Below are 25,295 nucleotides of genomic sequence, written 5' to 3'. Positions count from 1 at the left end.
ATCCAAGCTCTGAATAGAATGAATAAAATAGGCTCAGTCCAGGCTCTTACAGAAATTACAGTCTACTGAGAGAAACACATAGACCATTCCAACTCAGTGAGATGAGTGTTACAGGAGGGGATGCACAGAACGCTATCAAAGCAATGAGAGGAGGCACAACCCTGAAGAAGTGGTGTATTTAACATGCAGGCAGCAGGGAAGGGAAAGAGTCAGTATGAAGCAAGATTACCACAGGTAACGGGGAGAATGATTGCTAGAGCAAGGTCTTAAGGAAACAGAACTAAACTAGGACCAGAACACAACAGGAAGGCTGACCTTGGGAAGAAAGAGGGTCTCTTTCCTAAGCCAGGAAGGAAGGAGGAAAGGATAGCTAGGGACACACAGGATTATAGGATGGGCGGGAGGCAGTTTCTGGTTGTACAATCTATTAGGGGGGCGAGGGGCTAGGAGGGAGGTTGACTACTGAAAGTGAGGAGGAAGTTCTGGGGTTCAAGCTTTGTCAAAGATTATAATAGGGACCATGGGAGCGTGTGAGGCATATGGGAATTAAAAATAGAAGCGATTCACTGAGAGGGTCTAGGAGCCTGCTGTGATTTTACTCTGATCCCAGCACGCAAGGCCGGGTGCTCTCCTTCAGCACCCACATCTCTAGTGAATCCATAGGCAGGTGGATTTACCAGGCTCACGTTTTCAGCAACCTGGCCCCACTCTATAGACAGACCAAGGAGCTGGATGAAGAGGCACATGAAGAGCAGAGAGAGATAACAGATGGATGGGGGGTGGGGGGGAAGAAAAACAACCTATTCCTAGGTTCCTCATCTTGGTAAGCATTGTCGCCAAGCATTCACAACTGAAGTCACAAACTAGGGCATCTGCTGGGCACAGTGGTTCACGCCTGTAATCCCAGCACTTTGGGAGGCCGAGGCGGGTGGATCATCTGAGGTCAGGAGTTCAAGATCAGCCTGGCCAACATGGTGACAACCTGTCTCTACTAAAAACACAAAAAGTAGCCAGTGGTGGTGCATGCCTATAATCCCAGCTACTCGGGAGGTTGAGGCAGGAGAATCGCTTGAACCTAGGAGGCAGAGGTTGCAGTGAGCCGATATTGCGCCACTGCACTCCAGCCTGGAAAACAAAGGGAAACTTTGTCTCAAAAAAAAAAAAAAAAAAAAGATCCACAGCTACTATCTCTTTGGTTCTTTGGTTCATCTACTTCTTTTCTTTTCTTTTTTTTTTCTTTTCTTTTTTTTTCCTTTGAGATGGAGTCTCACTCTGTCACCCAGGCTGGAGGGCAGTGACTTTGACCATGGCTTACTGCAATTCCACCTCCCGGGTTCAAGCGATTCTCATGCCTCAGCCTCCCAAGTAGCTGGGATTACAGGCATGCACCACCACACTTGGCTAATTTTTGTATTTTTAGTAGAGATGGGGTTTCACTATGCTGGCCAGGCTGGTCTCAAACTCATGACCTCAGGTGATCCACCTGCCTCGGCCTCCCAAAGTGCTGGGATTACAGGCATGAGCCACCGCGCCCATCCACTTTTTGTCATCTTCCCTAGTCCCTCTGCTCAGCTCCCATAGAACTCTGTTAATTCCATGATCATAGGACAGGTCACTTTACATCAGTGTTGTTTTAGTGCTGGAGTTAAACACTTCAATGGCTTCTAGGACCAGAAAATAACTGAGTGATGCTGCCAGGGAGTGTGGCACATTGGAAAGCCTCTTTTTGTATAACAGGGAAGGAGAGCACTGCCCATGAAGAAATGTGGCTTCACTATTTTGCTAGATCTTTCTATATCCTTAAGAAAAACCTAAAATAGTTTTAGAGAGAAATACCCTGACTTTTAAATGAAGAAAACTGTTCAAACTTAAAACTGTTGGCTGGGTGCGGTGGCTTACGCCTGTAATCCCAGCACTTTTGGAGGCCGAGGTGGGTGGATCACAAGGTTAGGAGTTCAAGATGAGCCTGGCCAACATAGTGAAACCCTGTCTCTACTAAAAACACAAAAATTAGCTGGACATGGCAGCGCGTGCCTGTAGTCGCAGCTACTCAGGAGGCTGAGGCAGGAGAATCACTTGAACCCGGGAGGTGGAGGTTACAGTGAGCCGCAATCGCACCACTGCACTCCAGCTTAGGCAACAGAATGAGACTTTGTCTCAAAAAAATAAATAAATAAAATAAAACTGTTATTGAAGTGTTTAGGGGTAAAGTTTACCAATGTCTGCAACTTACTTTGAAGTGCCTCAAAAGATGTATTGGTGGGCGGCTACAGGGGTGAGTACATACATGATAAAACAACAGCAAAATATTAATTGTAGCATCATTCTCAATTCCCCCTCAGCTTGGTGATGCATACATGTACAGTTTTTTCAACTGTTCTGTAAGCTTCATAAAAAAATGAAGGGACATTTTTAATTTTTTATTTTTTTTAGACTGAGTCTCACTCTGTTGCCCGGGCTGAGTGCGGTGGCACAATCACGGCTCACTGCAGCCTAGACCTCCTGTACTCAAGCAATCCTCTCACCTCTCCCTCCAGAGTATCTGGGACTACAGGCACACACCACCACACCTGGATAATTTTCTTTTTTCACTTTTCATAGAGATGAGGGTGTCTCATTCTATTGCCCAGACTGGTCTCAAACTTCTGGCCTCAAGCGATCTACTTGCCTTGGCCCCCCAAAGTGCTAGGATTACAGGCCTGAGCCACTGCACCTGGCTAGATTTTTTTTTTTTTAATTGAAAAAGAAGGCCGGGCACAGTGGCTCATGCCTGTAATCCCAGCACTCTGGGAGGCTGAGGCAGGTGGATCACTTGAGGTCAGGAGTTCAAGACCAGCCTGGCCAACATAGTGAAACTTCATCTCTACTAAAAATACAAAAATTGCCGGGTGCGGTGGCTCACGCCTGTAATCCCAGCACTTTGGGAGGCTGAGGCGGGCCGATCACGAGGTCAGGAGATTGAGACCACGGTGAAACCCCGTCTCTACTAAAAATACAAAAAAAATTAGCCGGGCGTGGTGGCGGGCGCCTGTAGTCCCAGCTACTAGGAGAGGCTGAGGCAGGAGAATGGCGTGAACCCGAGGGGGATCTTGCAGTGAGCTGAGATCACACCACTGCACTCCAGCCTGGGTGACAGAGCGAGACGCCAACTCCAAAAAAAAAAAAAAAATAAAATAAAATAAAAAAATAAAAATAAAAATACAAAAATCAGCCGGGTGTGGTGGTGTGCACCTGTAATTCCAGCTACTCAGGAGGCCAAGGCAGAAGAATCACTTGAACCCGGGAGGTGGAGGTTGCAGGGAGCTGAGATCGTACTATTGCACTCCAGCTTGGGCAATGGGAGAGAAAAGAAAGAAAGGAGAGAAAGAGAGAGGGAGAGAGAAAGAGAGAGGAAGGAAGGAGGGAAGGAAGGAAGGAAAGGAAGGAAGGAAGGAAGGAAGGAAGGAAGGAAGGAAGGAAGGAAGGAAGGAAGGAAGGGTCCCATGAGCCACTCTCTGGGACTTCTGTTACAAATTGTAATGGACTTGATGAAAGTAAGGTGGGGTAAATGAGAACAACATAAAGGACACAGAACGCAGTCCTTAGGACACTTAGTAAATATCAGGTTTTGTTGTTATCATTTGGAACGGAGGAAATGGGCACAGACTGGGGGACATGAGTTGTTTTGTTTGTTTGTTTGTTTGTTTGAGACAGAGTCTCACTCTGTCGCCCAGGCTAGAGTACAGTGGTGGGATCTCGGCCCACTGCAACCTCCATCTCCCAGGTCCAAGCAATCCTCCCACCTCAGCCTCCCGAGCAGCTGGGATTACAGGTGCCTGACACCACTCCCAGCTAGTTTTTCTATTTTTAGTAGAGACGGGGTTTCACCATGTTCGCCAGGCTAATCTCGAACTCCTGACCTCAAGTAATCCGCCCGCCTTGGCCTCCCAAAGAGGAGTCTTAAATGAGTTTCACTAAGGGATTTCAGCAGATTTTCATTACAGTGTCCACCCTGAAAGTGTAGGGGCCAGAGTTCCACGCTGGTTAATCTATCTTGCTGTGTGAACTTATACCTGTAATTTCCAACTCTGCACCTCACATTGCTTGTTTTTAAACTATGACAATTGAACTCTAAGGTCCTCTTAAGTTTAGAAGTCCTGCTGGATGAACCCCCTTTCCTGTTCCTGCCTACACTCTTCTTTCCCTTGGCGCCTTATTTACGTAAAAACTACATTTCCCATGAGCACCCACAGGCGTCCACGTAGCGCAGCCCTTCGCCGTCGCTCGCGCCCTTTATACTCACTTCCGCCCGCGAGCCACTTCCTTTCCTTTCAGCGGAGCGCGGCGGCAAGATGGCCGTGCAAATTTCCAAGAAGAGGAAGGTGAGCTTCTGGGGACTGGGTTCGGGGAACGACGGCGCCGCGCGGGTCGAGGGCTTCTCGGGGTGCCATCGCGAGGCCTGCAGCTCCGTGGCCTGCCCTGGGAAGCGGCTTAGGCTTCCTGGCGTTCCTGCGGGCCGCGGATGGCGGTGGATTGAGTGAGAGGCCCGAGCCAGGCGGGCGCTGTATGACCGGGGAAGGGAGAGACAGGTTTTTCTCTGGTTCCAAGTGAAGCGCAGAGAGATGGGCACCAGGCGCCCCATCTGTCCCGGAGAAGGCGTTTGTGAGCATTTTTTGGTCAACGGAATTAGCAAACGTGGTATTTTGAGGGCGTGTGTCATTTTCCTCATGTCTTATCCCATGGTTTTGGGAAGGGAAGGCAGCAGTGTATTCTTGCCTTAACTGGTCGTGTGTGGGTACAGTCTGCTGGCCCTAGGATCTCAACCTGAAGGGTTGCTGACGGTTGCTTGCTCTGTCTGGGGACCCCGGGAGGAAGCTGCCTCGGATTTAACGCCTTGTCATTCAATGGGAGAGAACTGTGTAAAAATCATTAGCTTTAAAAATAGACAGTTTGTCATTTCATATATACACTTCGATGTTAAAATTAAATCCACAACTTCTCGAGAGTTAGGATTTGCCAGCTCTGTTGGTACCGTAAGGCCAGATAACATGGCTGGGATTCTTTAGACGGTGTGGGTTGTGTCTACAAGTGAGAGAGCTTATATGTTAAGTCTACTGTCTGTTCCTTAAAGTGACAAGTACAGTGTCTTTGCTGTGCTGAGTGAAGTGTAAATAGGCCATTAGAGCAGTTTCTTGTTTTGTATGTGGAACTGTTTTAGACCCTTCGATGAAGAGATGATGACGAGTCTGACTTGGGGGTGTTCTCTTTGCCCAGGTGGCCTACTCTGTGCTGCGTTCTGTGGCACGGTTTAAAGGGCCCTGGTTGAAGTAATTTCCTAAAGATGACTTAGAGGCATTTGTCTGAGAAGGGTTGCTGCACTCCTGTTGGAACAAGGGTTTGGAACCATTGGTTGGAGGTATTTAGTTTTGGTGAGGGATGCATTGACAAATAAGACTCGACTGGCTCAGGCGAAAGTGAGCCTACACCCATGTCCTAATTCTGAACTTTGCTTTGTTTGGATTAGTTTGTCGCTGATGGCATCTTCAAAGCTGAACTGAATGAGTTTCTTACTCGGGAGCTGGCTGAAGATGGCTACTCTGGAGTTGAGGTGCGAGTTACACCAACCAGGACAGAAATCATTATCTTAGCCACCAGGTAAAACTCTGGCCATCACCTATAATTGTTGTAAATGCCAAGTTGGTTTATTTATTTATTTATTTATTTTTGAGGCGGAGTCTTGCTCTGTCCCCAAAGCTGGAGTGCAGTGGCGCGATCTCGGCTCACTGCAAGCTCCGCCTCCCGGGTTCATGCCATTCTCTTGCCTCAGCATCCCGAGTAGCTGGTACTACAGGCGCCGGCCAACACACCTTGCTAATTTTTTGTATTTTTAGTAGAGACGGGGTTTCACCGTGTTAGCCAGGACGGTCTGGATCTCCTGACCTCGTGATCCGCCTGCCTCGGCCTCCCAAAGTGCTGGGATTACAGGCGTGAGCCACCGCGCCCAGCCGGTTTATCCTACATGAACTTAAGGGGACAGACGGACCAGTGAATCTGGGCTTAGTGAATGTAATTGCTTCTTAAAAGCTAGATTTTAAGGCCAGGCGTAGGATCACTTGAGCTCAGGAGTTCAAGATCAGCCGGGGCAACATGGGGAAACCCCCTCTCTACAAAAAATAAAAAAGGGTGTGGTGGTGCATGCTTGTGGTCCCAGCTATTCCAGAGGCTGAGGCAGGCGATGGCTTGAGCTCAAGAGGTTCAGGCTGCAGTGAGCCATTGGTGTGATCCAGCCTGGTTGACAGAGTGAGACCCTGTCTCAGAAAAAAAGCTGCATTTTAAAAATCTTAGTTTTTGTCAATGAAAAATACATGCTTTGTGGCAGAGATTTTGCTACCACACATCCACACGTATATGCAAGATTTAAAGTTACATCTAGCATTTGTGAGAATCATGAATTGTCACTTTTTCCCCCCAGAACACAGAATGTTCTTGGTGAGAAGGGCCGGCGGATTCGGGAACTGACTGCTGTAGTTCAGAAGAGGTTTGGCTTTCCAGAGGGCAGTGTAGAGGTGAGTGATTCTGGCATATGCCAGAGATAATGGCTCTTCAGAATGATACTTCTAAAAACTCTCAACTTGGAGACTTTAATTGTTCATTACAAATGGACTGGTATAACTGTTGAAATTCTCTTAATGAATAATGGGCTTAACTTTGTAAGCCTGTTCTGCTAATCGCTGATGGTTAAAGGATTTTACATTCAACTTGGGTATAGAAATGATGCATATGATGGATTGACTATCCCCATTGGTATACTTGGTATGGCCAAAGGAGCCAGGGTGGGAGGGCAAGGAACCTGCATTGTGTGTAGGTGGTAGAAATGCTTTAGGAATTGAGGAATACTGAAATTATATGCTGTATGTGATGGTGGTGTCCAATGTTTTTGGCCTCCATAGGCTACATTGGAAGAAGAAATGTCTTGGGCCACACTACTGGTAGCGCAAAAAATCACGATGTTGAATTTCTGTTGGGCCACAATCAAAGCCATCTCCTGGGCAGCATGCGGCCCGTGGATTGGGCAAGCTTGGTGTAGAAAGTGATACTTGTGTGGCAAATGCCAGATTTCAACTTTCAGTTGAAAATAATGGTGATGGTAACAGGATATCCCTTGCTTCCTTTAAAGCTTTATGCTGAAAAGGTGGCCACTAGAGGTCTGTGTGCCATTGCCCAGGCAGAGTCTCTGCGTTACAAACTCCTAGGAGGGCTTGCTGTGCGGAGGTAAGTGTCCTGAGACCTAATGGTCATGACCTTTTGTGTGTATCAAAATATGTCTGCCATTTGTTAATTTAGCATATGAACTGTTATAAAGTTACAGGATCATCTGCTAGTCTCCCAGGATTATAAGATACTAAGCCATGCCCTCACTGAACTGGTAGGCTAACAAGACTACTAAAGCAGCAAGAACCATAAAGGGTGGTCAGTCCTGTAATGGAGAAGTGTTCTGGGTGCTTTGGGAGTTAAACACAAATAGAACTGTCCAAGGAGGGGACCAACTCCTGTTGGTCTTCTCAAGAAGGCTTTACAAAGAGCCCTGTTGGGGGCGGGGGCAGGGTGGTGGGCAATGAGGAATAATTAGGCCTGTTACTGGGTCTGTGTTACATATCCCTAGGTAGAAGTGCCTTAGTACTTGTAGGATACCATGAAACTTTAGTAGCAATCATTCAAATCTGCTTAATGTGTTCACTCTTAAAATGGTATTGTGAAGAGATAAGATAGACCTGATGCAAAATAGCTTAAAATCTAGACACTTAACCTCTGAGTTGCATGCAGATGGTAGTAATGTGAGGGTCTACTGGTAAGATTTCAACAGGAAGTTATTTGTGCAGTTTGACTGTATGTCAAGGCATTGAAATGCCTTGCCTAGAGGAATGACAGGAAAGCTGTGCTGTAGGAAGGTTGATTGGTAGGGATGGGTAGTGTAGGCAAGGCTCTAGGTAGGGAGCTAGAAAAGACTGCTTACCTGGTTTGAGTGCCAGCTAGGCTGCTTAGAACAATGGTTCTCAGATTAGTGCCAGTCCCAGACCCACCAAATGGGAAACTGGATGTGTGGCTCAGCAATCTGTCTTAATAACCCCTCCACATGCTGTTTGCACACATTGAAGCAAGTTAATGAACTTCTCAGCCTGGGATCTCCTATCTTCTAAGGTGGACCATTATACCACCTCTCAGTTGTGGGATATTAAGTAAGTTAAATGTGAAAGGGCCCTGGAGGTGGCTAGCTCTCCAGTTAGTATCTCGCAGAGTGTAAACTAATTTGAATGAGTTGTGGGGGTGGGGGTAGGTCATATTTTAAAATGTTTTATCAGCATTCTAATAGCAAGGTAGCCAGGATCCTAGGTGGGTTAGCTTTCCTAGTGAATGTGACTTCGGAGCTTGCAGAGTATTTCAAGGGACCACAGAGTGGGTAATTGTGGAATTTAAATGTGGTTCTCAGTTTTGATTATACATGAGAATCACCTGGGGAGCATTTTTAAATACATATTCCTGGACTTTGCCCATTTAATTGGCCTAGAGTAGGGCCTAGATGTTAGGGTTTCTTTTGTTTTTTATTGTAGCCTTCTGAGGTGATGCCAGTCTGCAGCCAGGGTTGGAAAGTACATATTTAGGAGCTTGACATACTTGATGAATATTACCCTAAGGTTCGGAATGATAGGTGTGGAAGAGAATTGGTATTCTTGGGACCAGACTCTGGTCAAATTTATTCTCCATTAAAGGAACATTGAAAACCAAGTCTTTGTTTTGTTTTTCAAACTTGGTGGAGGTCCTTGACAATAACACAAGTGGCTCTCTTCTGTTCTTTTAAAGGGCCTGCTATGGTGTGCTGCGGTTCATCATGGAGAGTGGGGCCAAAGGCTGCGAGGTCGTGGTGTCTGGGAAACTCCGAGGACAGAGGGCTAAATCCATGAAGTTTGTGGATGGCCTGATGATCCACAGCGGAGACCCTGTTAACTACTACGTTGATACTGCTGTGCGCCACGTGTTGCTCAGACAGGGTGAGCAGCTGAGAGTGCTTGGCAAAGGGCATTTGTGGACAGATTTGGTTTTTCGTAGACATCTAAGTATTTGGGGGAGTTTATCATGGAAGTAGCTGGGCATGATCATATTCCTTGGTGTATCGATTGCCACGTTGATCTGTAAGAATCGAATTGCTGAGATCTGTCAGATCCAAGAGTTGGTTTGTCCTTGTTTTAGCCATCTGTGTACCCTTCAGTGATGACACGATGACGAGTCAGAAAGGTCACATCCTGCTGTTGGTCCTTGTCAGTGCCATGTTCTGTGGTGCTGTGCACGAGTTCCTTTTGCAGAAGTGTCCTATTTATTGATCGATTTAGAGGCATTTGTCTGAGAAGGGTCCAGACCCAGGGGTGCTTGAGTAAACTGCTTGCTCTCTTTGGTCTTGTGTGATGGGGGCCAGTGAGACCCCAGCTGTGTGCTAACAACTGTGGTGTCCTCTAGGTGTGCTGGGCATCAAGGTGAAGATCATGCTGCCCTGGGACCCGACTGGTAAGATTGGCCCTAAGAAGCCCCTGCCTGACCACGTGAGCATCGTGGAACCCAAAGATGAGATACTGCCCACCACCCCCATCTCAGAACAGAAGGGTGGGAAGCCAGAGCCACCAGCCATGCCCCAGCCAGTCCCCACAGCATAACAGGTATGTCTGCAGGGGCAGGGGTCTCTTGGGGCAGAATAGGGTCCTTCCAAGTCTTTCTGTTAATACTTGTATCCCACATTCTGGTAAGCATTTGGTGAATAAGAATTTCATTTATTTGCTTTATGTGGGAGAATACAAGTTGAAACCTGGGGTCTATTTAACCCTCGGTTCCATTGGGACAGGTGTTTGCCTTTATTCTTTTCAGAAAGAAGTTCCTGCTTTTACTCATGTATATGAAATAGTTTTCCCTTATCCTCCCTTATTTGCTCAAAAAAAAAATTTTTTTTTTTTGAGACACAGCCTTGTTCTGTCGCCCAGGCTAGAGTGCAGTGGCACAATATTGGCTCACTGCAACCTCTGCCTCCCGTGTTCAAGCAATTCTCCTGTCTCAGCCTCCCGAGTAGCTGGGATTATAGGCACCTGCCACCAAGCCCAGCTAATTTTTGTATTTTTAATAGAGACAGGGTTTCACCTTGTTGGCCAGGCTGGTCTCAGACTCCTGACCTCAGGTGATCCACTGTGTTTGGCTGCTCAAGATTTTCTAGGCACTTTTGCTATTCTGTCCTTTAGCAGCCCCTGTAAAACACTAACAAGCCTCCTATGGTCAACACTTGGGGTTTTTGTTTATAGGTGTTGTGTCTCTAGGTGCCTTGTATTTTTTTTTTATATGAAAAAGGACAAACCCTTATGTATGTATTTTATTAATGTTGCTGCAAACCCTAAGTGGGAGTGTGTATCCATTTGGTAAATGAGGAACTTAACTCGGCTAAAGTTTCTTACTTTTGTGCTTTATTTGGTTTCAGGGTCTCCTTGGCAGCTGTTTTCTGGAGTCTGGATGTTGCTCTGTAAAGACCTTTAATAAAATCTTGTACAAAGACACAAGGTCTGACTAGACTGTTCAGTATTCAGACTGAGGGGCATGTTGGCCTCCGGAGCATTACATACCTTCTTGGTTTTAACCATACTTGTGGTATTTGCAAGGGCCAGAACAGTAAGACCCAAGCAGAGCCAAGCAGAGAAATATCTTTGTGTGATAGCGAAGGCTGATAGCAAGCAAGGCAGCACCTTGATTCGTTGTCCTGTAGTTAGGATTGTAGGTTTAGAAGAGGGATATATTTGAGTTTTTCCTATGTATAAGGTGATCCATGTTGCACATAGAAAGTGAATATAAATGGCCATTATATTTTGTGTCATGCTGTGCTCTAAGTGTTCTTTACATATGTACTCGTTAATCAACCTCTTTAAAGTGTAAAGGAGATTTGCTCGCACCACTGAAGGCACTTAAGGCTCAAGTAAATTTGCCTAAGCAGTATAAAGCTATCATTAGAATCCACATTCCTAAGTTGTGTTCTCTTAGGGTATCATGGAACCAGTCATTGGTACTACAGGCCATTATGTTCTGGAGAACTGTAAAGAACATTTAAATTGTCTCTGATTTTATCTATCAAAGTTTTGAAGCATTTTCTACTAGTGTCTGTACTTTACAAGAAATTCGGCACTATTTTTTCAGGCAAAACTAGTGAGGGACAGGTTGGCTTGAAAATCATATGAGACCGATGATAAATCAGATTCTGGTTGATCACAGAGGGGACTTCCAGGGACAGCTGTTACGGGCCTGGAAGGCCTAATCAGGTGGCTGCTTCCTGGTGATGTAGCCTGGCTGATGAGATAACCCTGGCTCCATAGACCACTTAGCAGGTGCTGTGATGATTTGGTTGTCTTCTCAATTAGACTGAGCTGCACATGGTGTTTGTATTGCTTGGCACGTGGTAAGGGCTTAATATTTGAGGTAGTTATGTAGGGCGCACACTGACAAGTATCTGTCCCCCCTTCCTCTTTGACTCATAAATTGGTCATCTTAACCATTTAAGTGTACACTTTATAGTGATAGAGTCAGCCCTCTGTCCAAGGGATTTACATCTGTGGATTGAACCAACTTTGGATAAAAAATAATCAAAAAGGATGGTTGTGTGTGTACTGAACATGTAGACTTATTTTTCTTATTTTCAAAATACTATATTTGTCACTTATTTTCTTGTACACTGCAGTGTAACAGCTATGTAGCATGTACATTAGGTACTAAAAGTAATCCAGTGAAGATTGAAAGTCTAAGGATGTGCTTAGGTTATCTTAGGTATAAATACTCTACCATTTTGTATAAGGAATTTAAGCATCTGGGGATTTTGGTATTTGAAGGGGGTCATAGAACCAATCATTGGTACTGCAGGAAGACTGCTGTATATTCTCATTGTGCATCAATCTCTAGAACTTAATCTTGCAGATGTGCTGCCCCTCCTTCACTTTTTTGAAAGAGCCTTTGATGATTATATGGATTCCTGTCTTTTTTTTTTTTTTTTTTTTTTTTGAGGTGGAGTTTCGCTCTTGTGTACCAGGCTGGAATGCAATGGTGCTATATCGGCTTATTGCGACCTCCGCCTCCCGGGTTCAAGCCATTCTCCAGCCTCAGCCTCCTGCTAGCTGGGATTACAGGCACCCGCCACCATGCCCAGCTAATTTTTGTATTTTTAGTAGAGATGGGGTTTCCCCATGTTGGCCAGGCTGGTCTCAAACTCTTGACTTCAAGTGATCCCCCCCACCTCGACCTTCCAGAGTGCTGGAATTACAGGCGTGAGCCACCACATCCAGCCAGTTGAACTTACTTGAACATCTGCAAATTTTTTTTTATTTTTTGAGACGGAGTCTCGCTCTGTCACCCAGGCTGGAGCGCAGTGGCGCGATCTCTGCTCACTGGTTCACGCCATTCTTACCTCAGCCTCCTGAGTAGCTAGGACTACGGGTGCCTGCCACCAAGCCCGGCTATTTTTTTTGTATTTTTAGTAGAGACGGGGTTTCACCGTGTTATCCAGGATGGTCTCGATCTGACCTCGTGATCTGCCTGCCTCGGCCTCCCGAAGTGCTGGGATTACAGGCGTAAACCACTGTGCCCGGCCAAACATCTGCAAATTATGTGCTGGGAATAGGTTAAGACTATACTGCGCTGTGTATTACTAGATTAGATGATCTTTTAAATTCCTCATGAGTTTTCTTCAGTTCACTTGGAAGTTCAGCTGGTAGGAGAAGTTAGTGCTGTTAATTCCCACTAGGTGTTGCTGTAACAAAGGAAATGTGCAGTAAGAGTAATAGCTTAAGGAGAAAGAAAGAAACTTAATGAATTGTGACAGAAAAGTATGCAGATTATTAGCATAATAGATTACTGAATTATTGGGAGAAAGTGCTGTTAATTGCCACTAGGTGGTGCTGTGACAAAGGCAGTGTGCAGTAAGAGTAACAGCTTAGGGAGGAAGAAATAATTGTGACAGAAAAATAAAGATTATTAGTGTATAGATTACTGAATTATCAAAGTAAACACCCCTGTGTAACCATTTAAAAATGCCAAAATGTGTACAGCTATGGTGGCTCACACCTGTAATCCCAGCACTTTGGGAGGCCAAGGCAGGTGGATCACTTGAGCCCAGAAGTTCCAGGCCAGCCTGGACAACATGGTGAAACCCTGTCTCTATGAAGAGATTTTAAAAATTTGCCAGATGTGGAGACTGAGGTGGGAGGATGGCTTGATCCTGGGAGGTGGAGATTGCAGTGAGCCATAATTGTGCCACCACTCTCCAGCCCAACCTGGGTGACAGACCCTGTCTCAAAAAAAAAAAAAAAGACCCCCAGATTTGCCCCCTCCCTTGTATCTAAGAAGATATGGGAGGCCAGGTGCAGTGGCTCATGTCTGTAATCTTGAGGAGGCTGAAGTGGGATATTTTTTTTCTTTTTGAGACAGTCTTGCTTTGTCACCCAGGCTGGAGTGCAGTGGCACAATCTCAGCTCACTGCAACCTCAGCCTCCTGAGTAGCCGTGATTACAGAAGACCACTCCTGGCCAGTTTTTGTATTTTTAGTAGAGATAGGGTTTCACCATGTTGGCCAGGCTGGTCTTGAACTCCTGACCTCAAGTGATCTGCCTTCCAAAGTGCTGGGATTACAGGCGTGAGCTACTGTACGCAGCCTAGTCTTCTACAGAAAACTATATAAGACAAATGTAGAGCTCAGGTGAGCACTCGGTAACCAGAGTTTGAGAAGTGTAAATTATGCTGGGACTCCCTCTATATCCCACTCTAAACACAGCCCCACCCTCCCAAGTTACTTTGATTTTCTTTTTTGAAAAGAACACTAATCTATGTGTTTGTATTTTTATTTTATTTATTTTTTCTTTTTTGAGAAGGTCTGGCTCTATTGCCCAGGCTGGAGTGCACTGGTAGTGACACAATTTCACTGCAAACTCCACCTCCTGAGCTCAAGCCATCCTCCCACTTCCACCTCCCGGGTAGCTGGGACTACAGGCATGTGCCACCATCTAACTAATTTTTATTTTTATTTTATTATTTTTTGAGACAGTCTCGCTCTGTCACCCAGGCTGGAGTGCAGTGGTGATATCTCGGCTCGCTGCAAGCTCCACCCCCCAGGTTCATGGCATTCTTCTGCCTCAGCCTCCCGAGTAGCTGGCACTACAGGTGCCCACCACCACGCGTGGCTAGTTTTTTGTATTTTTCGTACAGACGGGGTTTCACCGTGTTAGCCAGGATGGTCTCGATCTCCTGACCTCGTGATCAGCCCACCTCAGCCTCCCAAAGTGCTGGGATTACAGGCGTGAGCCACCGCGCCCGGCCTAATTTTTATGTTTTTAGTAGAGATGGGGTTTCACCATGTTGCCCAGTCTGGTCTCGAACTCTTGACCTGAAATGATCCTCCTGCCTCGGCCTCCCAAAGTGCTGGGAATACAGATGTGAGCCACTGTGCTTGGCATTTACCTTGATTTTCAGAGTAATTGCCTCCCTAGACAGTATAATAAAAAGTACTAGCAAGTATTTTTATTTATTTATTTTCTTTTTTGAGACGGAGTCTCGCTCTGTTGCCCAGGCTGGAGTGCAGTGGCGCGATCTCGGCTCACTGCAGGCTTCGCCTCCTGGGTTCACGCCATTCTCCTGCCTCAGCCTCCCGAGTAGCTGAGACTACAGGCGCCCGCTACCATGCCTGGCTAATTTTTTTGTCTTTTTAGTAGAGGCGGGGTTTCACCATGTTAGCCAGGATGGTCTCGATCTCCTGACCTCGTGATCCACCCACCTCGGCCTCCCAAAGTGCTGGGATTACAGGCGTGAGCCACTGCGCCCAGCCCTTAATATGTCTTAAATGGGGAGGGAGAGTTGAAAATGCTTGTTGCTTGACCAGATGGCGTTACTCTTCCAGCCAGGGCTGTGCCATAGGAGTGCTATTCAGTAGAGGAATTAAGTGGTTCCCTGAATTTAGCTGCTGTTAGAGAAGGTGGGAAGACCTCTAAGGTAATTCTTAAAGGCCTTGTGGCTCTTGGTGAAGCAGTCTGACATTGTCAGTGTCCTTTAGGGACAATCATTCAGCCTTATATGTGGTGCTGGACACAATCAGAGATCTTAGCTTGTAATCTGTGCAAGTAGATGGAATCCTGCTGCAGTAGTGGTCGTGGCCCTACCCTCAGGACTGCAAAAGGCTTCCAGTTAAATACCCAGGTAAAGCCCATCTACAGCACCCTTGAAGGAAAGGCCAAACAAGGACTCACCTTTCCCTCTTTGTGCTTTTGTACCTGGCTGTTTACACTGCTTGCACCCTTGTGACTGACTCCAGTAGAACTTAGTTGAAACTTGCCTTTGTGAAGCCTTTCCTGATCTGGCTCTTGCTGTTATGGACTGATTTATGTCCCCCCAAATTCTTATGTTGAAGCCCTAACCTCCAGCACGACTGTATTTGGAGCCTTTAAGGAGGTACTGTGGCACTGGCTTGGCTCTTGTCATGGACTCTATTGGCTTTCCTGGCTGGACCTCTCTGCAGCTTCATCTTTCGTACTTCCACAGTGGGGGCTTGATGAATGAGGAGAGACTTGCTTACTTGTAGCTCTCCTGAATGTTCTTCAAGCCAAGGCTATCACTACCTCTCTCTGTTCCTTTCCAATTCAAAATAGGGTTTGGGAGAAGGGGGCAAGAAGAGGCATTGAATATGTAGATGGGGGTACATACTGCCCTCAGGGACTCCTGCCACCACCCCACCACACTGCCAGCTCTCCCATCCTCCACCCCACCAGTGATCCCAAAGTAATTGGATGTTCTCTGCAGTAGAGTAGGAGGCTCAGGCCAAAGGAGCCAAGGCTGAGGGCCAGGGGTCACAGGAAAGCTCGACAGTCATTTTCTTTCTGTCAGGGCTTCAGATATAAAATCTGGTTACCAGTAAAATAAAGATGATATTAATCTATGTGTTTGTATTTTTATTTTATTTTTTCGGACACAGAGTCTTGCTCTATTGCCCAGGCTGGAGTGCAGTGGCGTGATCTCAGCTTACTGCAACCTCTGCCTCCCAGGCAAGTGATTCTTGTGCCTCAGCCTCAAGAGGTGGGACTGCAGGCACACGCCACCATACCCAGTTAGTTTTGTAATTTTTCGTAGAGATGGGGTTTCACCATGTTGGCCAGGCTGGTCTTGAACTCCTGGCCTCAAGTGATCTGCTTCACGCCATTCTTCTGCCTCAGCCTTCCGAGCAGCTGGGACTACAGGCGTCCACCACCACGCCTGGCTAATTTTTTGTATTTTTAGTAGAGACGGGGTTTCACCATGTTAGCCAGGATGGTCTCTATCTCCTGACCTTGTGATCCACCCTCAGCCTCCCAAAGTGCTGGGATTACAGGCATGAGCCACCGCGCCCGGCCCTTCTTGGATATTCTTAAAGAGATACAGTCCATGTATACACAACTGAGTGTGTGTGTATTTTTATCTTTTCCCAGACGCTATTACCTTAAGTATGACAATACTGGCTGCTTAATGCACGATTTGTTCAGAAGCCATTTTAGAAAGAGCAGGCCTGCCCTCTCAGGGTAACCTCACCACAACAGGATTTTAGGGAAGACTCCCACATTAGAGGCAAGAACCCTCTGAGCTGGATGCCGTCCACAGCAAATTAGGTATTGTATCTGTAAGCAAAAGAAGAAACTGGCTAACATAAGCAGCCTAGAACTTTATTGGAAGGATCTCAGGTAACTCGGAATCTATGAGAAGCCTGGAAAACTCAGCTCTGAAATGAGATCTAGGGAGGCTGGCATCAGGGAACGCAGCCAAGGTCATGGCTGAAAAGCAAGTCTGGTCTAGGATGTCATCACCAGACTCTCCCAGTGAATGATTTTTCAGCTGTCCCTTTTTCTTTGTGTCACTCTGAGGTTTAAAGCTGTGGGTGTGAGCATCTGATTGGCCAAGCCTGGTGTCTGACCCAGCTGCTGAAAAAGATAGCTTTGGCTTCTACAGTGGAAATGAGGCCCAGCCCAGTCCCATATTCAATGCCCGTCTCCCCCAACTAGGCAAGATGTTGATGCTGGGTGGCCAAAACCATGTTGTGAAATTGTCCTTGGAACCCACTGGTAGAAATATAGCTATTGGCAACATGGAGACAAGGGCTGAAGCCTTTCATGGACTTCTCATCAAAGGTTACTGTTGGCTGGGCGCCGTGGCTCACACGTGTAATCCCAGCCCTTTGGGAGGCCGAGGTAGGTGGATCACGAGGTCAGGAGATCGAGACCTTCCTGGCTAACACGGTGAAACCCCGTTTCTACTAAAAATACAAAAAATTAGCCGGGCATGGTGGGGGACACCTGTAGTCCCAGCTACTAGGGAGGCTGAGGCAGGAGAATGGCGTGAAGCCAGGAGGCGGAGCTTGCAGTGAGCTGAGATTGCGCCACTGCACTCCAGCCTGGGCAACAGAGCGAGACTCTGTCTCAAAAATAAATAAATAAAAATAAAAAATAAAAATGGTTACTCTCAGGCTCTGAAGAGTTAGGTTCTAGTCATTAGGTTTCCTGGCAGCTGGTGACAGACTGGGAGCTGGGAGCTGCTTAACTGATCAGCTTGCCCATCAGGCAAGGAGAGAACACCTGCTAGTAATGTGCGCTCTTGAGGATAGACCCAGAGGGTGAGCCAGTCAGGGATGAAAACACCACCATTAGCGTAGAGAACCAGGAGAAGCACAATGTGTGCTGAGAGGACAGTGGATAAAGGGTTTTTTGGGGGATCCACTCCCAGACAGAAGCTGGGCTGGCAAGGCTGCTGAAGCTCACAGCATAACGTAATAATCTGGAGTCTGCCACCCGCATCTGTGACCTCACACCACCAAGGGGAGGTCCAAGAAATTTCAGCCACAGACCCCACCCAGCCCACCACCTCCAGTCAGCCATGCTCTGCACTCTTACCTGGGAAATTAAGCAAAGGCTATGAGTATCTCAGTGCTGCTGTGGTGGTGAGGTGAGTGGGAACACCTTCCTCTGCAGTGCTTTACTAAGGAGACGAGATGCGGGGAGAAACTGAGCAATGCAATCAGAGACCTGGGATCAAATTCTGGCACCAGCACTGATTGAGTGAGTGGGTGACCTTGTACCTTTCTGATCCTTAGTTATCTCACAGGGCTGTTGTGGGAGTTAAAGGAGATGTAACTATTAATACGTGTTTCTGTGTTTCTTCTCTAGTGTTTATCATCTAGTATATTCCCTGTGTTTGGAGACATTATAACAGTTAAGAGCCCAGCTCTGGCAGGGTGTGGTGGCTCACACCAGCATTTTGGGAGGCCTAGGCTGGCGGATCAGTAGAGGCCAGAAGTTTGAGAACAGCCTGGCCAACATGGTGAAACCCTGTCTCTACTAAAAATACAAAATTTAGCCGGGCACGGTGGCTCACACCTGTAATCCCAGCACGCTGGGGGGCCAAGGTGGGTGGATCACGGGGTCAGGAGTTTAAGACCAGCCTGGCCAAGATGGTGAAACCCCCCCGCATCTCTACTAAAAATACAAAAATTAGCTGAGCGTGGTGGTGGGTGCCTGTAATCCCAGCTACTCAGGAGGCTGAGGCAGGAAAATCTCTTGAACCTGGGAGGCGGAGGTTGTGGTGAGCCGATATTGTGCCACTGCACTCCAGCCTGGGCGGCAAAGCGAGACTCCATCTCAAAAAAAAAAAAAAATTTAACCAGGTGTGGTGTGGTGGCACATGCCTGTAATCCGAGCTACTCAGGAGGCTAAGACATGAGAATTGCTTGAACCCAGGAGGCGGAGGTTGCAGTGAGCCGCGATCATGCCACTGCACTCCAGCCTGGGTGAGAGAGCGAGATACTCTGTCAAAAAAAAAAAAAAGACATCAACACTCACCGTAGAAAACTTGGACAATAAAGGAAAACATGGCTAAGAGAAAAATAAAAAAGACCCCAGCTTTTCAAGCCCGACAGTTTGGATTCAGCACCAGCTATACAACCTAGCAGTATGAGCGCAAGCACATCAGTTACCTCCCTGTTCCTCCCTTTGGTCATCTTCATGTAGAGTGCTTAGCACAATGCCTGACCTATCACAGCAAGTGCCCAATTAGTGCTAGCTGTTACTATTACCACTACTTAAGCATATCCTCTTGGATTTTAATACCTAAATTCATGATATTGGATTCTCCCCATCCCAACTGTACGTGCACTGACTACAGGTGCCATGCTTTCTGCTTCTATTCAAAAGGTGGGCATAGCTGGGCAGATAATCAATATCCCCATTTTACAATGGTGAATTTGGCCTTTTACTGTGCCTTGTTCCATTTTCCATCTTGATTATTTCTAATTTTTTTTTTTTTTTTTTGAGACAAAGTCTCACTCACCTAGGCTGGAGTACAGTGGCATGATCTCTGCTCACTGCAACCTCTGCCTCCTGGGTTCAAGTGATTCTCATGCCTCAGCCTCCTGAGTAGCTGGGGTTACAGGCATGCACTAGCACACCTGGCTAATTTTTAATTTTTAGTAGAGACGGGGTTTCACCATGTTGGCCAGGCTGGTCTCGAACTCCCAACCTGTGGTGATCCGCCAGCCTCAGCCTCCCAAAGTGCTGGGATTATAGGCATCCATCTAGTGATTATTTCTGAGATCTGATGTTGCTATGTATAAATGCAGCTGTTGTATTTCAAAGTAGGGTCTGCCAACATCAGAGCTGGAAAACATTGAAGTATCATAGAGAGTGAATATTTTCAACCTCAGAGATTGTTTTTCTTACTATTCTCCCCCTCAGGGACATTAGATTTTGATATTATTTATCAACCAAACCATTCTCTTTTTTCCCTTGTAACACCCAGATTGGTATGACTTTCTGTTATTAGCCAAAGCTACATTTATAGCATAAGCATGACCATGGTGAGAAGATAATTGTTATATGCCCTGAGCTTGCTGTAAACATTTAATCTTCCTGACATCCCTTATAATGGACAGATTTCATTACTAACCTCATTTTACAAGTTTAATCCATGCAGTACATCTTAGGGGGAACTGGTGATTTTTCTTAGGCTTTAAGAAATTTTGGCAGGCTATGGTGGCTCACATCTGTTATCCCAGCACTTTGGGAGGCCGAAACGGGAGAATCCTTTGAGCTTAGGGGTTTGAGATCAACCTGGGCAACATAGCCAGACTCCATTTCTTAAAAAATTTAGGCCAGGCGTGGTGGCTCACGCCTGTAATCCCAGCACTTTGGGAGGCCGAGCTGGGCGGATCACAAGGTCAGGAGATCGAGGCCATCCTGGCTAACACGGTAAAACCCCGTCACTACTAAAAATACAAAAAAAATTAGCTGGGCGTGGTAGCAGGCGCCTGTAGTCCCAGCTTCTCGGGAGGCTGAGGCAGGAGAATGGCGTGAACCCGGGAGGCGGAGGCTACAGTGAGCCGAGATTGCGCCACTGCATTCCAGCCTGGGCGACACAGCGAGACTCCGTGTCACACACTCACACAAATTTAAAGATAGTCGGGCGTGGTGGCACATGCCTGTAGTCTCAGCTACTGGGAGGCTGAGGTGGAAGGATCACTTGAGCCTGGGAGGTGAGAAACATTGGTCTCCTGGCCCCTCCTGGGCCCCTGCTGAGCCCTCCTCACCCCTTCCCAGAGCCACAGCCCCAGGCCCTTGCTTTCTGAGGTGCTGCTTGTCCCAGGGGACTCAACTGCTGGTGGTGTACCCCAGGTGCAGGATATTGCCACTGGAAAGTACACCTGTAAGGGGATGCTGGGGTCTTGGGAAGGAAGGTGACTGTTAACCTATGGAGATCAGCTTACTGTGTGAGCGTTGGCCAAAATGACCAGGCTGTCCAGCCTTGGTCCAGATCAAGATCTAGAGGCCAGGAAGGAAGTGGGCCTACCTCCCCACCGTGCCACATAACCGGTCAGATAAGAGGTGCAGATACGGGCTCCACCCCTCCAGGACCACCAGCAACCAGGGTGTTTGCAGCCTCACAGCCTGGTTTTCCACAAGTCTGCCCCATCCCTAAGGCCACACAGCTGAAGCTTTGGCTCCGCTTTCATTCCAGGGATGGGCAGGCTGGCATTGGGCCACCTGCTGCCCCTGGCCCCAGACTCTCTGGGTGGGTGGCCATGTGATCCATCTGGCTGGGGCAATGCCAGGACCACCCCACCCATTTCAGTGTCCTAATTCCTACTTTGTTCTGCCATTGTGGCAGTCTGGTGGTAAATATAACCTTTTGACAGAGTTTTTGAACTGCCTGGAACCCAAGATCCTAAACATTTTTTAACCGTATTTGGGTTATCTTTTATTTTGGTTTTTATCCCCAATGGAGAAAAATTAATATGGAAAAATTATTTTAAAATACACGATGGGTGGCAGCAGTGGTGGTAGGGGAAAAAAAAGGTAAAAAGAATTTTTTTTTTTTAATAAAAAAGTACAGGATGAAGTGAATTGAAAGATTTGTTTGATGCACTTTTCTTCAAGGATAGTATTTCTGTGTTCGTAAAATTTGAGAATAAATTGGTCTCGAATTAAAAAAAAAAAATTTAGAATGTCAAGATCCTAACTTCCAATTTGAGAACACGTAACATGAGTCTCTGGATTGGGAATGACTTATGTGATCCCAAACCCACATTTTCACAAAGAAGATGGAGCCCTAGTAGCTCTGAAATTCAAATGAAGCCATGCCTCTGCTGCCTGGCCCAGTGCTGTGCTAACCCCTCAGCCTGCCCAGGTACAGCTGGGTCTTTGTCCACCAAGCAGGGAGTTCCACTGTGATGTATGCATCCCGCCCTCACTAGCAGGCCATTGACTACACCTGCAACCAGCCTGTTCTCACAGCCCTTTGTGTTGGTGAGCAGGAGAGCTGGACTCTGAGCCATCAGTTGCCTAGAGAGAGGGTAGAGCTGGCCTTTAATTAAGGACTTTTTTGCTTTTTAGAGTGAGCTTCCAGGGAAGCATAGCACAGCAATAGGGCCACTTTCCTGCCAGAGGGGGTGGGTGCCAAAGGAGGTGGATCTTTTGCTCACTGGTTTACCCTCAGCATACCAGGAAAAACAGTCATCCTGATTCACCGTTTGGTCCAGGTTTTTATCACACAGTATTGTGTGATGAAATCCTTCCTGTAGAATGATTTAACTGGATGAAAATAACCATGTTTCTTTTTTGTCTTCAGAAATGTTACTCTGGCTGGGTGTGGTGGCTCATGCCTGTAATCCCAGCACTTTGGGAGGCTGAGGCGGGTGGATCACCTGAGGTCAGGAGTTTGAGACTAGACTGACCAACATGGTGAAACCCCGTCTCTACTAAAAATACAAAAATTAGCTGGGCATGGTGGCGTGCACCTGTAATCCCAGCTACTAGGGAGGCCGAGGCAGAAGAATCTCTTGAACCCAGGAGGTGGAGGTTGCGGTGAGCTGAAATTGTGCCACTGCACTTCAGCCTGGGCAACAGAGTGAGACTCCTTCTCAAAAAAAAAGAAAGAAAATCTGATATATCCATATGGTAATGAATGTTTCATTTTATTTTGTTTTTATTTTTATTTTTTGAGATGGAGTCTCCCTCTCTAGCCCAGGTTGGAGTATAGTGACACAACCTAGGCTCACTGCAACCTCCACCTCCCAGGTTCAAGCAATTCTCCTGCCTCAGCCTCCCCAGTAGCTGGGACTACAGGCATACGCCACCATGCCCAGCTAATTTCTGTATTTTTAGTAGAGATGAGGTTTCGCCTTGTTAGCCAGGCTGGTCTTGAACCCCTAATCTCAGGTGATCCACTCACCCGGGCCTCCCTAAGTGCTGGGTTTACAGTCATTTTTTTTAAAAATAAATCTTGTTCTTTGGAAGACCATTAAGAATAGTCATAAAATATCAATCCTTACAAATAGAACTGCTCAAAAAAGAAACTCAAAAACTAAATTTGGGTTCAGTGGCTTCTGAAGGTATACCATGAGTGAAGTCTCTATGTTCTCAACAAGGGAGCGAAAGGCAAACCCACACACCTGAGGGCTCAGTGCTCTCAGGACTCATAGCCTGGCTCCCTGCTGAGTGGTAGCAGGTCCCTCTCTTTCATTTGGACTGAGTGTCCAAAGTGCAGTGTATTAGGAGCTGGGGAGATCCTCCATTTTTGATCTTTTGGTTTAACCAATAGTCCTAGGAGCTTAGCACACCTGGGGTGTCACCTTTTGCTTGTGTTTGTGAACCTCTCTTATCAGGAACAAGAACCATGTCGCCATCTAGCTGCAGGCCTCTAGGGTGGGGACAGTATCCCATCAGACAGGGATTCCCCATGGTGCAAATGATGGTCTCTCCTCCTTTGACACATCTGTGCTGCACTCAAGCCATTTGTCAGGTTAGCAGACCCTGGGGGAGGCAGTGTGGAGAGAGCTGGCTTCGGAGATAGCTGGGCCCAGGTCTGAATCCTGGCTCTGCTGCCACTCCCCAGCCCACTGACTTTAGTCACTTCACCTCACAAGGCTGAGTCTCTGTTTCCTCATTTATGAGGGGGCAGGCAGGCAGCAATAGTGCCTGCCTTACACTATTACAAGATTTAGTGTAGTCAGTGGGAAGCCTTGTTCCAGGCACTGGAGGACACAGGTGAAACTGACACCTTTCCTGCCTCAAGGGGCATCCTATGGGTGTGTCAGGGGAGACTAGAGAGGTTACATAAAAGAAAGACCTGGCCATGTGCCTGGTGATAGAGGCAGGCAGCGGATAAGGAAGGGGCACAAGGAGAAGAGGCAACTCTGGGGTTGCGGTTATAAGGTGGGCCTGGGCAGACAAAGCAGGAGAGGGCACATGCACGAAAGCACACTGGAGGCACGAACAGTCAGCACAGGGGAAATGAGGCGCCCTGCCTGGCATGCGGGAAGGGTGCAGCCAGCTAAGATGCCCACGTGTTTGGGAGGAGCGTGCCCTGGATCTGCCCCTGCCTTTTCCCTGGGTAAGCCAGTGATACGGTGCCTTCTTTGCTTTGTCCTGAGCGTTCCCCATAGGGTGGGCGCAGGCAGGCTAAGTGTCCCCACTCTCCTCCCCCACTGCCATTATCAGCTGTGTCCAGATGGTCACAGGCTCCCTAATCTGGGATAATCGGCGGGTCGGAGCTCAGCTGGGACTCGGGCCTTTATGCCTGCTGTGATGGGCCGGCCCCAGCCGGAGAGACCCTGTAGACAGGGCCCTGGGGCTTTGGAAGATGGGTGGGATGTGGGGCTGGCTCTGTGCTGAAGGAGATGCAAGGAGCAGATGATCGCTCTTCTTCCAAAGGCAATCTGAGTACAAATGATGGGGAGCCTGCAGCTGGGGCCTGGCCAGCTCCTCCAGGCCTCACAGCGATATGCACAGAGCCTCGCAGAATCTGTCTATGGTGTCTTTTGTTCCCTTTCTCTCCCTCTCTGAGCTCACCCCTCCCTACCCAGCAGTTGGTTGCTGCCCGTAGAGCCCCAGGCTTATAATGACATCAGGGGCTTGTGCCCGCATTGATGTTGGACACCTGACAGGTTCAGGTGCAGAGCCAGGGTGACTGGCTTCTCACAGGCCCATGGCTACGGTGCCTCCACCCTGGGGCCTGTAGTTTGCTGTGAGCCTCCACTCCGTAGTTGTTCAGGGATCCATAACTGTTTTTGTTTTGTTTCAGCCTCTTCCATGAGTGGGGGAGCCCCCTGCTTGTCTCCAGCTCCTAGCAGTGAGTCCTGATAATCTCAAATTTAAGGATGGTAACTTCATCTGGGATGAGTGTGGGAAAGGATGTGTTTGGGAACAGACGCGGGCCTACAGAGGTGTTTGTAACCATCTCTTTCTAAGTGGTGGGAAATAGACATTTTATGCTTTAACTGTTAATATATATAGTGTGTGTTTTTTATGCATGAAATATTTTATAGTTTTTTAAAATGCCCACACTACTATTTTGAAAGTAAATGAGGTAATGTGTGTGTCAGAACCCAATACCCAAAGCGATCGTAGTAAGAGGTGGGGCCTTTGGGAAGGCATTCAATTGCTTAGGGAATGAGGGTGGAACCCTCATGAATGGGATTAGAGCCTTATAAGAGAGGTTGGAGGGAGTTGCCCGGCCTCCCTCTCCCATGTGAAGACTGAGCAAGAAAACATTATTTAGGAAGCAGAGAGCCCTCACCAAACACCAGATCTGCTGGCCACCTGATCTTGCACTTTCCAGCCTTGAGAACTGTGAGAAATAAATTTCTGTTTATTTCTATAAATCACCCAGTCTAAGGTGTTTTGTGATAGTAGCCCAAACAGACTGCAATGGCATAAAAGTGCTTCATCAAGAGTAAACACAGGGAGCAAATA

At 47.2% G+C, this 25,295-nt stretch overlaps 1 protein-coding gene and 2 non-coding genes across 3 annotated transcripts; all 3 read left to right on the top strand.

The window, feature by feature from the left end:
* The first annotated feature begins 4,280 nt into the window (after positions 1–4,280).
* Positions 4,281–10,565, top strand: RPS3 (ribosomal protein S3). The gene is made up of 7 exons (XM_030794707.1): positions 4,281–4,361; positions 5,504–5,634; positions 6,452–6,545; positions 7,157–7,251; positions 8,839–9,026; positions 9,490–9,686; positions 10,490–10,565. Exons 1-6 carry the CDS (start codon positions 4,332–4,334, stop codon positions 9,681–9,683), a joined length of 732 nt encoding a protein of 243 aa, XP_030650567.1. The 5' UTR covers positions 4,281–4,331; the 3' UTR covers positions 9,684–9,686; positions 10,490–10,565.
* On the top strand, positions 5,201–5,348 carry LOC115830532. Its single transcript, XR_004026082.1, has one exon. It is a non-coding gene; the product is annotated as a small nucleolar RNA SNORD15 (small nucleolar RNA).
* On the top strand, positions 9,239–9,384 carry LOC115830531. Its single transcript, XR_004026081.1, has one exon. It is a non-coding gene; the product is annotated as a small nucleolar RNA SNORD15 (small nucleolar RNA).
* Positions 10,566–25,295: the final 14,730 nt, after the last annotated feature.

The sequence above is a fragment of the Nomascus leucogenys genome, chromosome 15 (assembly GCF_006542625.1).
Source record: "Nomascus leucogenys isolate Asia chromosome 15, Asia_NLE_v1, whole genome shotgun sequence".
NCBI lineage: Eukaryota > Metazoa > Chordata > Mammalia > Primates > Hylobatidae > Nomascus > Nomascus leucogenys.
The sequence above is the reverse complement of the archived record's forward strand: the minus strand, read 5'-3'. Positions and strand labels throughout refer to the sequence as shown.